General features: G+C 40.5%; 1 protein-coding gene across 2 annotated transcripts in view; it reads right to left on the bottom strand.

Moving 5' to 3' along the window:
- PRMT3 (protein arginine methyltransferase 3) overlaps window positions 1-13,544 on the bottom strand; it is a 167,424-nt gene that overhangs the window by 62,365 nt on the left and 91,515 nt on the right. For both annotated transcript variants that reach the window (XM_019519469.1, XM_019519470.1), the window contains one exon: window positions 7,074-7,152. In XM_019519469.1, coding sequence (XP_019375014.1) covers window positions 7,074-7,152 — 79 coding nt within the window. The remainder of the gene's footprint in view (window positions 1-7,073; window positions 7,153-13,544) is intronic.

Below are 13,544 nucleotides of genomic sequence, written 5' to 3'. Positions count from 1 at the left end.
CACGTCATGTGCAGTGTCCCCATGTGTCTCTGTGCTGAAAAAATGGTGGCAGGGCGCTTTGATATAAAGCGCATTTAATGAGCTTTAGTTCAAAGCGCTCCGCTGCCATTTTTTTTTTAGTGTGAAGATGCTGATCTATGTGATGTGCAGGCGCTTTTAATTAGTGCAGCTTGCTAATTAAAGTGCCCGGAGTCATGTCCCAAAGCATGTGTAAAAATGCACTAAAAGATGAAAATTAAATTTGCCCATTTAGTCTGAAGCAAAAATGAATGAAAAATCCCTGTACAGAGACTTAGGCAAGAAACAATGAATTTCACAACCAGGGGACATGGACAAAGGACTATAAACATACATCGCCTTAATTCTAATGGAATGCTTTTAACCCTTCTGTAATATTCATGAAAACCTTAAAAGTTCTGCAGAATACCTTCAATTAAGTAATTTTTTAAATAACGTTGCAAGGAAAAAGAAAATAAAGGATTCCCACTCTCCTACCTTTCCCCCACACTCAAATAGCAGGGAACTGTTTGGTTACCATTAAATTGCCCTTACTTGTATTTGGCAAGAGAGATTTAACTTTATTTCATAGAATTGCTAAACCTTTCATTTCTGAAAAGTCACACTATTTTTAATAAATGTAAGAATTTAATTTGCTCTAGATGTTTAACTTCTAAATTATCTGTAATGATAACAGAATCAGTATCACTTAGGGATGTGTACCATGTTCATCACCAAGTTATCCAAGTTCTATATAAAATTATGACATGTTACTAGAAGTGTAAACAATGATAAAGCTATAAAGTTGACATGCCAAAAGCTCCCATGAGCTCAGGTTTCTACTTTCACCTCATTTTTCGCATGCTTTAAGGAATAGTGTCTTGGAAATATTCTGGATTAAAACTACTCTAAAGATAATGATGTTTCACTCACCATTCCTGTTGCTCAAAAATTAAGCTCTCTTCCCTGCAACTCTGTCTGAACCACTCATAATCTTTCCTTGTCTAATCCTAACAGGTTTATCATTTAATTTTTTCCTGATTAAAGCTATCACCAAATAATTATTCCTTCTCATTGGTGAAATTAACAAAATGCTGATTGGACAGAAGCACACATTCAGCAGCCAGCTCACAAATCCATGGCTTTGACATCTGTGTCCTTCTCGATTCAGTGCCCAGAAATCATCTGTCAATGGTAACAGCTCACGTGGTGAATGGAATAAGATGGGAAATCCTTTATCCGTTAGTAATGTCTCACAAGCTTCAGGGTAACAGGGTTAAGACTGTTAAGACTATTAAAAGGGTAAGACTATAATCCTACAATACGTTAAAATAATTAAGTGAACACCAACATCATCTGGACATGAACAAAGAATCAGAATACTTTAAAGACAAAGATACTATTTTTTTTTGTTTGTTTTTTGTTTTTTTTTGTTTTTTTAAAGACAAAGAATCTAAAGATTTTAAATTCTAAATTAAGGCTCTGTTTCCCTATCTTACTCCTAATCACTGTGCATTTCACTCAGGAACATGGGGAAATGCATACTAGATCAAGGGAATAGTTATACATAATGAATAGATGAGTATGCAGTAAAAAGAACTCTTTGCACAGTGTGTGCTGTACACCTCACCTTAGCGGTTCTCAAATTTCTTAGATTCAAGTCAACACTTGGAAATTGTCAGCTCTTAGTTTTCATTTGATTTTTTACTTCAGAAAAATACAAAAGCAATTCTCCTGTTGCAAAGAACTCAGAAGACCACAAGCTAGAATGCTTTTAACACCAGGGACTCCTATTTGAAATCTCTGGGCACACCCAGATGAGCGTGCAAGTGCATTTTGCAGCAACACACGTGGTGCATGTGAAAAGGTTCTCCGAGCTGCATATTTGCAGTGCAGAGCCAAAATTAGATACTGAGAAATTCCAGTATCTAAAAAAAAGAGTCTTAAAAGAAAAAAAAAAATCCAACAGGGTGGCACACATGCCTGGCAGCATGTGCTACCCAAAACTGGAGCCTGGCAGGCCAGAGACACACTCTGGCTGATGGCAAGGCTCTTTACGTCCAACTTGTCACTGCTGCAGCCGGGGAATGTCTAGGTAAGGCTGCTGGGGCCACCCCAGGTGCTGGCCCCAGCCTCCCCTACCCCACCTGGGGCAATCTGCTGCACACCAGAGCACATGCATTCCTCAGGGATTCCCCAGGGACAAACAGCAGCAGTACAACTGTGTGCTGCTGCTATTTGATCCCACGGAAACACACGTGCACGCTTGTCTGGACATGCCCCCTGGGTTTATCTTGTGAATCATGTCTGCACAGCTAACAGTGTTAACACTGCATGGCACTCTGAGGCACCCCGAAAGGATCTCAAGGCAACCGAGCATTCTGTGGCACCCTGGTTAAGAATCACTGCCCTAGATATTCTCACATCAAATGCTGCAGGATGCTGATAAGCTAAGTTTCAACAGGTGCGACTCAGCCAATTAAGCAGAGGTCTGGAAAACTGGGTTCTACCTCTGGTTCAGTCACTGATCTATCGAAAGAGCTGGACAAGTGATAAGCTCTTTCATTAAATTTTCCGGACTTCAAAAAAAAAAAGCCAAAAATACTTTTGCACCTTGGAAAGCTGCTTGATATACTAGAATGACACTTGTTCTAAAATTCAAGAGTTTAAAGATGTACCTTTGTCCTAAAGCTGGTCTGACGGTTTCATTCCAGAATGGGTTCTTATTTTTAGCCGCTCAGATTTTGGAATTGTCATTGGTCCTATTGATACTCATATATACTGACGAAGTGACCTCCTGGAGCCAGGGAGATCACGACTGTCTTGGTGCCTGAACTCTACCTGCTGGCTGATTTATAGAGTGACACTGAGAAGTGTCCTACAGACAATCACTTGCCCTGCATACCAGCTGGCAGAAGTACAGGGATTATAAATGCCTTAAGGAAAAAGTGTTCTATTTAAAATCCAAGCAAAATTAGCTGGGAACAGACCGTGATTGTGTAAAATGGTATTATTTTGTGGAAAAAGAAAGAGGGGGAGATAATCCCCTAGGCCAACAAAACATGAGGCATTCTACAGAAAAAAAACCCCACTTAGGAAGTAGAGAAGGATCAAGTTAGTGCAAACCCTTCCAGCACTGTCTAGGTCCCGAAAGAACAATATACAGCACTTTTTAAATATCAAGATTCAAGAGGAAGGAAAAAATGTTTGGGTATCTTGAGAAGGGTTTGGAGGAATCAGTTATAGGGGAAAAAGGTGTACTGCTAAACATCACTATTCTACTGTATGTTCCAAATCTTTAATGAACTACATTAGTCCATGCAAATCAAGACGCTCTACTATGAAACATGTTCAGAGTCCAACACAGTCAGGCTCTAAATACGATTGTGGTTTTGTACTACAACAATATAAAATAAAATAAAATTACTTTAAAATAAAAAACAATAAAATAAGTTAAAATAAACAATATAAGCAATAAAATAAAATAAAATAAAATGATGTGAGCTGCACTATATAAATATTTCTCTTCTAACACATGAAAATCTCTGGTTCGTGTAACACTAAGCTTTATAACAGACTGCCTTTTCCGTGCTGCACCCTGAGCATAGACACAGACTTCAATTAAACTAGTGCACTGCAGTGAGCACTACGTTACGCAGTCATTAATGCAATCATTAAGTCAGTGTAGTGAAACTGAATATGGACACAGCTAACACAACATGGAAAAACCAAACTGGGTGACTGCAAAGAAAGAGGCCAAAACAAAAAAAAACAAACAACACAAAAGCACCACACTGTCAAACTAAAAAAAAAGAGGAGTTAAATGTATACAAACTATAATAGGAAACTGGGTATGGACAGTTCTATTTCAGAGAAATATGCAGTACTAGAAAACCTGGCGAGATAGGAAGTGTACAAATATCCCAGCTCTCTGGCTGGAGAACAACAAAGTTAACTACGTTATGAATTTTCCAGCCAGGGCTGATAGGGAGCTGCTCCTTCACTTTCCTCCATCCCCATGGCAGGCAGCTTGTCTCCAGCCTGCTTCTGGCTTCCTCCTAGTGCTTTGAGTCTCCCAAAGCTGTACAGGGGCCCAGGAGGTAGCACAGCACTTCTACATTAGATTTAAAACTGTTTCGCAGTTGAGAGTCATACAATACAATGCCCTTGCTTTTATCTCCAGACCAAGTCTCTCATGTCCTAACTTTTGCCACTAACCACTCTGTCCACCTAGATAGGAAATTCCTTCTCTTTTCCCACTGCCTGCTACAGGCCTAACTTTGGAAATGAAATTGCTTCCTACATCAGTCTGACAAGTCACCACCCAGGATACCACCCAAGTACTGACTCTTACATTTAAAAAATTAAAAAAGTTATTTCTCTTCTGAAATTCTACAGCATCTTGTCTCGCCTTATCCAAAGACCAAATACAACATGCACCAACAGTATCATCCAAATGTTGAAGTGAGAAATGTTGCACAAAAGTTGAAGTTCTTTCCAAATGGATGTAGCTAGTAAAAATACCATAAATGTGTTAACTTCATGGCATCACTGAATCAATGCTTTAAATTTAAGAAATTACATGAAAGTATAATCAAACAGTAAGATATAAAAGTATTCTGATTAAATAAGGCTGCTGTATATCATACCTATAAATCAAAATGAACAGTGTATCAACCCTTACTCTACTGAATATGTACTAATATGGCACTGGACAAGCTACTATTTTATAGACAGCAGTTTTGCATTGTCCAGCCAGATCACTGCTAGAATCTCTCCGAATATTTATAATACACTTCTTCCACCTTGACAGTCACTACATGAGGGGTAAGCAAGTATTTGGGCTGGAGGACCACATACAGAGTTTCAGTGAGCTGTTGCGGGGCTGGGGTGGTGGGGGGAAGAAGCGGCAACTGATCCTATCTGGCCCCAGGGCCATCCACCTCACACCCACTGCCAAGGCCACCAGATGGACAGGCAGGTGGAACCTCCATCGAGACTGGCCTGGGACCTCCATGAGTCAGATGTGCTTGGCTTGGTGAATGGGATGGGGCTGCAGGTGGGCAGGGAGCAGTACCCAGGGGTGAGATGTGTGGGCAGGGTCAGGATCTTGGGGCAGTGACAGTGCAGGGCTGGTGCCCAGGGAAGGGCCACGATCCACTCTCTACACATTTCTCCAACAGGTGCCAGTTCCATGGGCAGGGACATGCAGGGAGCAGATCACAGCTCTGCCCCAGGCCCTGGTCCTGGCCCCATGTGGTCACTGCTCCACAATTCCAGCCCTGGCCCAGCCAGTTAACTGGTTAACTGATACGATTAGAAGAATTTAAACAGCTAATATTTAAAAAAGATTTACACCCCTGCACAGAGCATGAGCAAAGTATTATAAACTAAGTTAATAAGCCCTACTATTCAGCAGAGTTAACTAGGCATAGGTATAAGTACCATGCTAATGGAGGTATGCTACTTTTGGTCTTGAAGCTAATATATTCATTTATTTAATTTATATACCCCACTCCACTCAAAAAGCTGAGCACCTTACAATAAACCATTTGCAGACAGGATTCCCCAAACACCACCCCAAAACCTGAGAAATCCAACTTCCTCCCTTCCCCCAACCACTGCCTCACTGCCCAAACTGCTAAACAAAAAAACAAAAACCTTTCTACTGAGCCCAATCACCACTCATATACAGTTACAACAAACTTTCCCCCCGCCCACTACACACCCACATAATCCCACCACTGCAACTTAACCCTCTCTTCCAAGCCCAAACTCCCCATCTTATAGAGGAGCTGCAATTACTGCTCCCTTTTCCCTCTCTCTGCAAAAAGCACACCTAACTCTTCCTCTTTGCTCCAACAGAAATTCCAAGGAACCCTTAAAAAAAAGTGGAAGAAAAAACAAAGAATGTCTCTCCTTTCCTCGGTCACTGCCAAAGGGCACATTAAAGTACTATTCTTTGGTGGCGTCCCAGGGCAGTGTCTGCCCAAGGAGGCCTGCCAGCTTTATCCATATCTCTACAGAGCACTGCTTTGTGCCATGCACACTTATCTTAAAAGCTACACAGCAAAAGCTCTGTTATCCAACATCCCCTGGGAATGGGGGATGCCGGTTAATCAAATATGCCGGTTAATCAAATGTGCGCTGTCTAGTGCTCCCTGGTATCAGTGTGCCAGGGAACAGCAATGGGGGCCCCATGCAGGCTGCTTTGCCGTGGGCTGTGGGCCAAATAAGTGAAGAAGAGCTTGGCTCGTGGCGGCGAAACCAGAAGTAGGACTTTGGTTTCACTTTTGCTGTGTTCCTTGGATACTGGTTAGCAGAGCTTTCTGTTTGATAAAGTGCCGGATAACACAGCGTTTGCTGTGTAAAAGATCCTAGCCCAGCTCTGTGATGCAAGAGATCAAATTCATGTGTGCTTGCAAATAATTTGGCCCCAACTTATTTTTCTTTTCTGATCGATTTTTTTTTAAGTTAGATCCAGCCAAAAACTGTCAAACCTGTATTTTTTTTTCACATGAATCAAGCACTTCAATGCAATTCAGAAATGCAATGAGAGAGAACAGTATATATTTTTGGATATTACTTTGATTTATGGATATAAACTGGTTTGGCTTAGCATACATTAATGTGCCTAAATTTCATTAAAACTATTCCAGGTAAGCAGCACCTATGCTCTTAGCAAAGTCAACATGTTCTTTAAACTTAAAACAGGCTACAGGAAGGGCACATACAAAATAGAGATTTACCATTCACTTTTTTTTTAACCTTTGAATCATTTCTGATTATAATTTCACCCTACTATTAAAAATGCAAGAACACCCAAGGTTTATTCTTTAGATTTTTTTTTAAGTCTAAGATGTTTTTAGAAAACACCATTAACTATGAAGCCTGAATACCCCATTTAGTATTTTTCTATTACCCATATGGTAAATGAATGCCTTGAAGCTTCCACTAATGGAAACATTTTTCATCTCGAGTGGGAACTTCCTCATTCATGCATAGCTTATTCCAAGTCTCTGGGTTCATTTGGTTTCCCCCAAGAGCTGAATTTATTAAAAGAATTCTGAACCAACCTGAGCCACCTTCTGCCAAGTACTTGTCCTTGGCATAAATGACAGAATCCAGCATAGATTCAAAAAGAAGGAAATAGCCCTGTGAAAGGAAAGGAAAAAAAAAGTAATTAAACTCAAATGTCTTCTTTATCCATAAGACAACTCAGAAATTAGTTTTCATACCTCATATTATGCTATGGGTATATTTTTGAGATTCTCAGGCTTGGGGATAGTTTGACCATTATAAGCAACTAAAGAGAAAATTTTTGAATAAGAGAGCTATAGGGGTTTCTTATATGGCTCCATAACCACAGATGAGAGATTCTTGCAAGCATTTAATGAATCCTCAACATTAACTACAGTATATACTGCAAGGTTCTAGCTCCATGTGATTGCACCTTAAGTATCCCAAACTACCGATACTGAAATCATTATAAGTGCTTTGTAAGGACAAATTAGTTAGACTATTCAGTATTGTATTCTCTCTTTTTTGGTAAATGTCATGGTTTGGTTTTTTAATAAAAACAAATTGCTAAACTATAATTGTGTAAAGAAATATATACACTTCTTCAAATCAAGTCAACTACTTTTGAACATACACCACAGTTCCAACAGGGTTTGTACCAGAGGAGCCAAAGAATAGAACAGCTTTTAAATAATGATAGTGTATTTCATAGTACTCTTCATCCCATAGGCTGCATGCCACAGGTAATATAACTTAGCTTCCCAGATGACAACTATACACTTTACCTGTATAAATATTTTTATAGCACTAAAGCAAATGAGATTAAAGAGCACTACCACTTATTCTGCATTTTCATTTGATGTTTACATTCCTTTATTTAACAAGCAGTAAGTATGATCTCATTTATGCCAGTATTTTCCAGTTAAGTATAGAAAAAATCAACTTTAAGAACACAAGGCAGGTCAGCAGCAACCAAGACAAGAACAGGCATGGCGATATTCTGCATAAAAATGGCACAACCTCAATTATTTTTTAAAGGTAAAAAATTCTACTTTTGTAACAGTATAGAAATATAATCTAAATTATAAACTCATCAATTAATGCTGGAAACATGCCTCCACCAAACCATAAGTCCAATGATAGCTTTCTAAAGCAGAAGGATTTTTGTCTGCTATTACAGCCATTCCCATCCATCGATACAGAAAAAAAAACAGAAAACCTATAGAAACATTTTTCTTTTTCATTTCTAGTTCCAAACACAAGAAAATATGTTAGCTCAGTTGGTTAGTGTGTGGTGCTAATGCCAAGGTTGCAGGTTCAATCCTAGGACACAAGATGTTTCCTGCATCATACAAGGGGATGAACTAGGTGACCTCTATGATTATTCTGCCTGTCAGACAAAAAGTGTTATCATTTCCTGAATAAAGAAAGGAAATACCATCAGACTCTTTTGGTATGTTTTTTCAAAAAAACTGGTATAATTCTAAAATAAATGAGAGAACTAGTTAGTTATTTTGGTCTGAAGTCAGGCAGAAGTTTGGGCAGGGTGGTATCTAAGACAGCAACTCATTCAGAGGCATAAGCTTTTGTAGGCTATACCCTATTTAGCTATATCTGTTGCCTATGAAAGCTCATACCTTTGAATGAATAGTCCGTAAGGATACTACACTGCTATCAAAAGAAGATACCACTGAAAAGATGGGCCCCTACTTCTGATGCTGCTCTAGTTCTTACTAGCAACTGAGATTTCCTTAGCCAACAACATACAACGTGCTACATACAAGCCAAAATAACTGTGCTTCCAGCTGCTATTTATCTGGACTATTCTACCTGTATTCTTATTGTATTATTTCTGTTGCTGTTGATTTTGCAGTATTCACACCCTTATACGTTTTCACACAAGTAATAAAATGACAGACAACTCAGAGTTAGGGCGTGGCAGACAAACAATTTACTGTTAAAAAGCCCTGGATAAAATTTACTAGGAGTCAATTTCCCGGATCAACTATTCTGTAGTAACTATTTCTTGTGTCTGCTCTATCCCACACTAAGTGGAAACTGAAGAGAGGCAGTTTGATGCTGAACAAAATAATAGCTTAGATTACCACAGGTTCCTCTTACCAAAGGACAGAAAGAGACATGTGACAAGTTACCACAGATTAGTGGGAAGTGTAATGAAGTCCTTAATTCCCTTTTAATTCTGTATAGTTTTTTCATCTATATACACTCTTAAATGTTATGGTACTGTAAGAGTGATATTGTAGCCATGATGATCCAGAAATTGTGTCAGAGGCAAGGATTTATTAGTACATCTTTTATTGGACCAACTATGCTCTTCACACCCTTAAAGGCAAGGATCCTTTCATGGATTCACCCCAAAGCCAAGCTACCCTTTGCAGTTTCACTGTGTGGCATGCATAGGTATTCTCCAAAAATAGATTTACTCTTGCGGTGTTTTGTCTCCAGGGCTAAGGACAGAAGTTGCACATAAACCAGAACAAGCGATTGGAAACTGATTCAAATCTGTAACACAACAGAAGTTCAGAGCACATAAACTACTTTCAAAACGGCCAAAACCTGTTTAAGATAAACCTGGACAGATTCAGTGTCAGACTCAACTGATTTAGCTTAAAACTGTTTACTGAACTTCTGTCCTAGATGCCCTCCAGATTCAAGTTAAGTCACAGTTCCCTAGCATCCCCAGATGCTTCACAACTCCCCTGCAAAATCCCTCCTCACAGGGTGGGCAGGCTAGCTGTGGCCCAAGCTGTCTGCTTCAGCCAAGCACGGAGCCATGTTGTAGCACCCCGTGGCTTCTGACCTGAGCCACTGCAGGCATGTTGCTACGTTTCCAGAATCAAGAGGATGTCTGTTCACTTGCTTATTGGTTCAATCTCCACAGCTTAGACTAACCTGCAAAGATTGAATCAATTCAGCCTTGGGCTTTTTGACTGTCTGTATGTACTTAGCCCAACTGTAACTAGTGCAAAGCTGTGTTCAGTTTTGTTCTCATAATCATACACGTTAGTATTTGGTACAAATATAAAGTTGCTGTATCTTTATTTCAGCCAAGGTTGTGTCAGAAAAGCCATGAGCAGCCCTCAGCTTTTCACACTTAGGGCTTTGTCACAGGGTACTTTAAAACTGACATACATACAGGCACTTAAAACCAGAGTATTCACCCATTAAACTGTCATAAGTACCCTCTAAACATTTTAAAGGTAAGCCACTCAAAAGGAGGGCTATCTTGGAAACATTTTACCCATCCTGTATTGTTTAAATGGTCAGGGAAGAGAAAACGCTTTACTTTCATTTCTGACTCCCAGGCACTCTTCCCATTCCCACCCTCCAAAACTCTAGTGGTACCCCCCACTCCACCTTCCTGCTGAGGGCAACTGCTCTGAGAGGCTTAACTGCAGAGTGCCCATGGAGCTGGCGAAGCCTGCTTCCCCCAACCGCATGGTCTCACTGCTAGGAGGCTCAAATTTGGTAAGACCAGAGAGACCATGCTAACATTTGACGGTCTGGTCTAGCCAAGTTGCAGCTTTGTACTGAGACCAGGACTGCCACCCTGTCTATTTCAGAAAATGCACAGAACCCGGGGAAAGCAACTTCTGGTTTCACTGAGCTATGGCGGATCCATACTGAGAGCTGGGCTGTCAGGGGTTAATCTCTCAGCACGGAGCTAAGAGAGCCCCAGGGAATGAGTTTCCCATGGGCTCTCTGCTCTCACTGAGCTGCGGCAGCACTGTGCTGAGAGCAGATCCACCAACTCAGTTTCAGGGAATCCAGAGAGCTCCAGCTTCCCCAGGGCAATCCTCTCACCGAAACCAACATAGAGGCTCAATTTCAACACAGAGCCACTGCTGCTCAGCAAGAAAACAGAGCCCCAGGGAAGCTGCTCCTCATTGAAACTGTCATGGTCACTCTATGCTAAGAGTGGGGAGCAGCCGCGGCTTAGTAAAACAAGAGACCAAGCAGCTTCTGGCCTCACTGAGCTGCAGCTGCTCTGTGCTAAGAATGGGGTCCCTGGGGTTTAAGGCCCAGTGGCCCCATGCTCAGCATGGAGCTCATATCTCAGAGCCCTGGGGAAGCTGCTTCTGAGCTACAAGCCTCCTTCCCTCTCATCTTTCTACCTGGCTCACCAGGCCCTCTAGTCACAGGTCAGTCATGCAGGTCTGAACTGACCTGAAGCTTGCAGCTGTGACCGCTCTAATACTGCCTTGACTTCACGACATCCCTATATTCCACAGATTTCTGGCATTATACAGATAACCTCTGACAAAGCCCTTGGAAGAGTTAATGACTAAGAATTTGCATTTGACTTAGACTGTTTACTGGTCCCCCATGTAGACAGGCTAAGAGGCACAGGAACCCTGTACTTGGCCAATGATAAATATACAGTCAAAAAGAAGAGCCAGGAACTTGTCACCTGGCTGGTCATTCTCTTCTGGGGGAGAGCTGGATATTGGATTAGCAAATCCATATGCCTAAGAGCATTCAAGTTTGTAGTCTGGTAAATATGTACCTTCAGGGGCTAGGAAGTTACTGACATTGTATGTGAGCCCCCTAGAAATGAAAGGGTGACATATGTTAACAGCCAGATTGACAAAGGTACTTAAAGCCTGCCTCAAAAGCATGGCCTGGTTTACAGTCTTCCTGAGTGAAAAGGAGGATGAGGTCCCTCAGCCAAGCAGGCTGGGAAAGCGAACTGACAAGTAGATGCAGAAGGCTTTGGCATGTGGTCAGAGACAGAAACTGCTCTCTATCTTGGGTAGGTGGCTATAGACTGTATCTTTAGATTTAAGATGCAGAGTAAGAACATGTCAGTGTTATGGTTTCTTGGACACTTTCATTCTGTGTTAACTGGCACTCCAGATACAACCTAAGTACTGGAAATGGCAACCATGGGCAGACTGCTTTTAAGGTACAACCAAGTGGAACAGCAGCCAATACCATGTCATTGCTTTAACTACAGGGCCAACGTGATCTAGTCTTCAAACAGCTAAAGTGGTGGGCCTGGAAGTTATTCCAAATTTAATTACTTGAATACAATCAAAGATGACTAGATTGTGAATCTCTCTCATGCTCCACCAGAGAAGTTTAAAAGATAGCTTTTACTATCCAGGAGCATATCTCTATTAAATTTCCACTTAACTGGATGTTAAGATCAGAATCTTCCATACTATTAAAAGACACCCAGACAAGGTGAAAATATTTTGCAGTCTGAAAACAGAAGACAGGGAATTGAAAACCCCAGAACATTCTAGAAGAAAGCTCCTTAATTCAGCAGTAATCCACACCGTTTCCAATAATGATGCCAAGGTTAAGGAGTTCTGCATGAATTAAAAAATAAGGTGTGCAGAGAGGGAAAAAGATACCCATTTGACAGATGCCGACTAATCAAGTCCCAAAACAAATAGGTACTGCCTTCTCCAATGGTCCAAATCATACCTACAGCCAAAAAAAAAAACCCATCCCACCAAATCTTTACAATGGACAGAAACAGAGAAATCCTTTAGCTAAGAAAAAAAATATTTGTATTAAAAAAAGAAAATGCACTTCAAAAAGGTAGAAGTGTTACACTATTATAAAAATGAGGACAACCAGCGCTGACAGTGTTTATTTCACTTGGACAAAGTTCAATTGCTATATGGATTTATTTTTTTTAAGGACACTTAGAAATGCCACCCTAGGAAGCTGGAAGGATATTAAAAGGATGGCTATTAAGTGATGTATAGCTTTTTCTTGAAAGTGCTTCTAATGGCACTTCAAAATTTACCTCAGAAATGGAATTACCCTATAAACTTTGTATTATACCTGTATTTGCTTTTCTATATGAAACATTTTGGCCTTATTCATGTACTAAGCTATATTTCAGCATAAGTAACACTTAAGTCATCAATCCTTCCCCTTCAGTTTGCCATGTCCTTAGAACTGTGATCTTGCAATGCTGAGTTTACCCACTGCAAGCTTTTACAGATTAAAAGGCAAAATTATGTGAAGGTGAATAGATTCTTTGGAGGTTAAAGACCAGGTTGAAATTATTTGTGCTTCTCCAACCAAAGTTGAAAGTCAATGGTGAAAAAAATCATAATCATTCTCAGTTTTCTACCTATGCTATATTTCTAAATGTTAGCATGCCTCATTTTCCTAGGTACATTTAGTACTTCACATACCGTATGTTTCCATTCCCTCAAAACCATAGAGAAGACTTTTCATTATACTTTGCCACTGTAGATGGATGGCATTCTCCAGAAACTGCATTAAGGATACCTAATTTATTTTCAGCTTATACAACGTCTGAACATTTAGCTTCTCTCAGGCTGTTAAAAAGCACAGCACTTTATGGCTAGGGACAGACATTCAAAAAGCTGGAGCCCCAGTTGATTCAACCTTTGCAGGTTAGTCTAACTTGCCTAGGTTGAACCAATTTGTAACAGTACAGACATTCCCTCTGGACTGAGGCAACGCGGACACATGCCTGTAGTTGCTCAAGCTAGGAGCTGGGAGATGCTAGAGCCCAC

This window comes from Gavialis gangeticus, unplaced genomic scaffold (genome assembly GCF_001723915.1).
Source record: "Gavialis gangeticus isolate Ggan-Ray unplaced genomic scaffold, GavGan_comp1, whole genome shotgun sequence".
Taxonomy (NCBI): Eukaryota; Metazoa; Chordata; order Crocodylia; family Gavialidae; genus Gavialis; species Gavialis gangeticus.
This window is presented reverse-complemented; position numbering and strand designations above follow the sequence as displayed.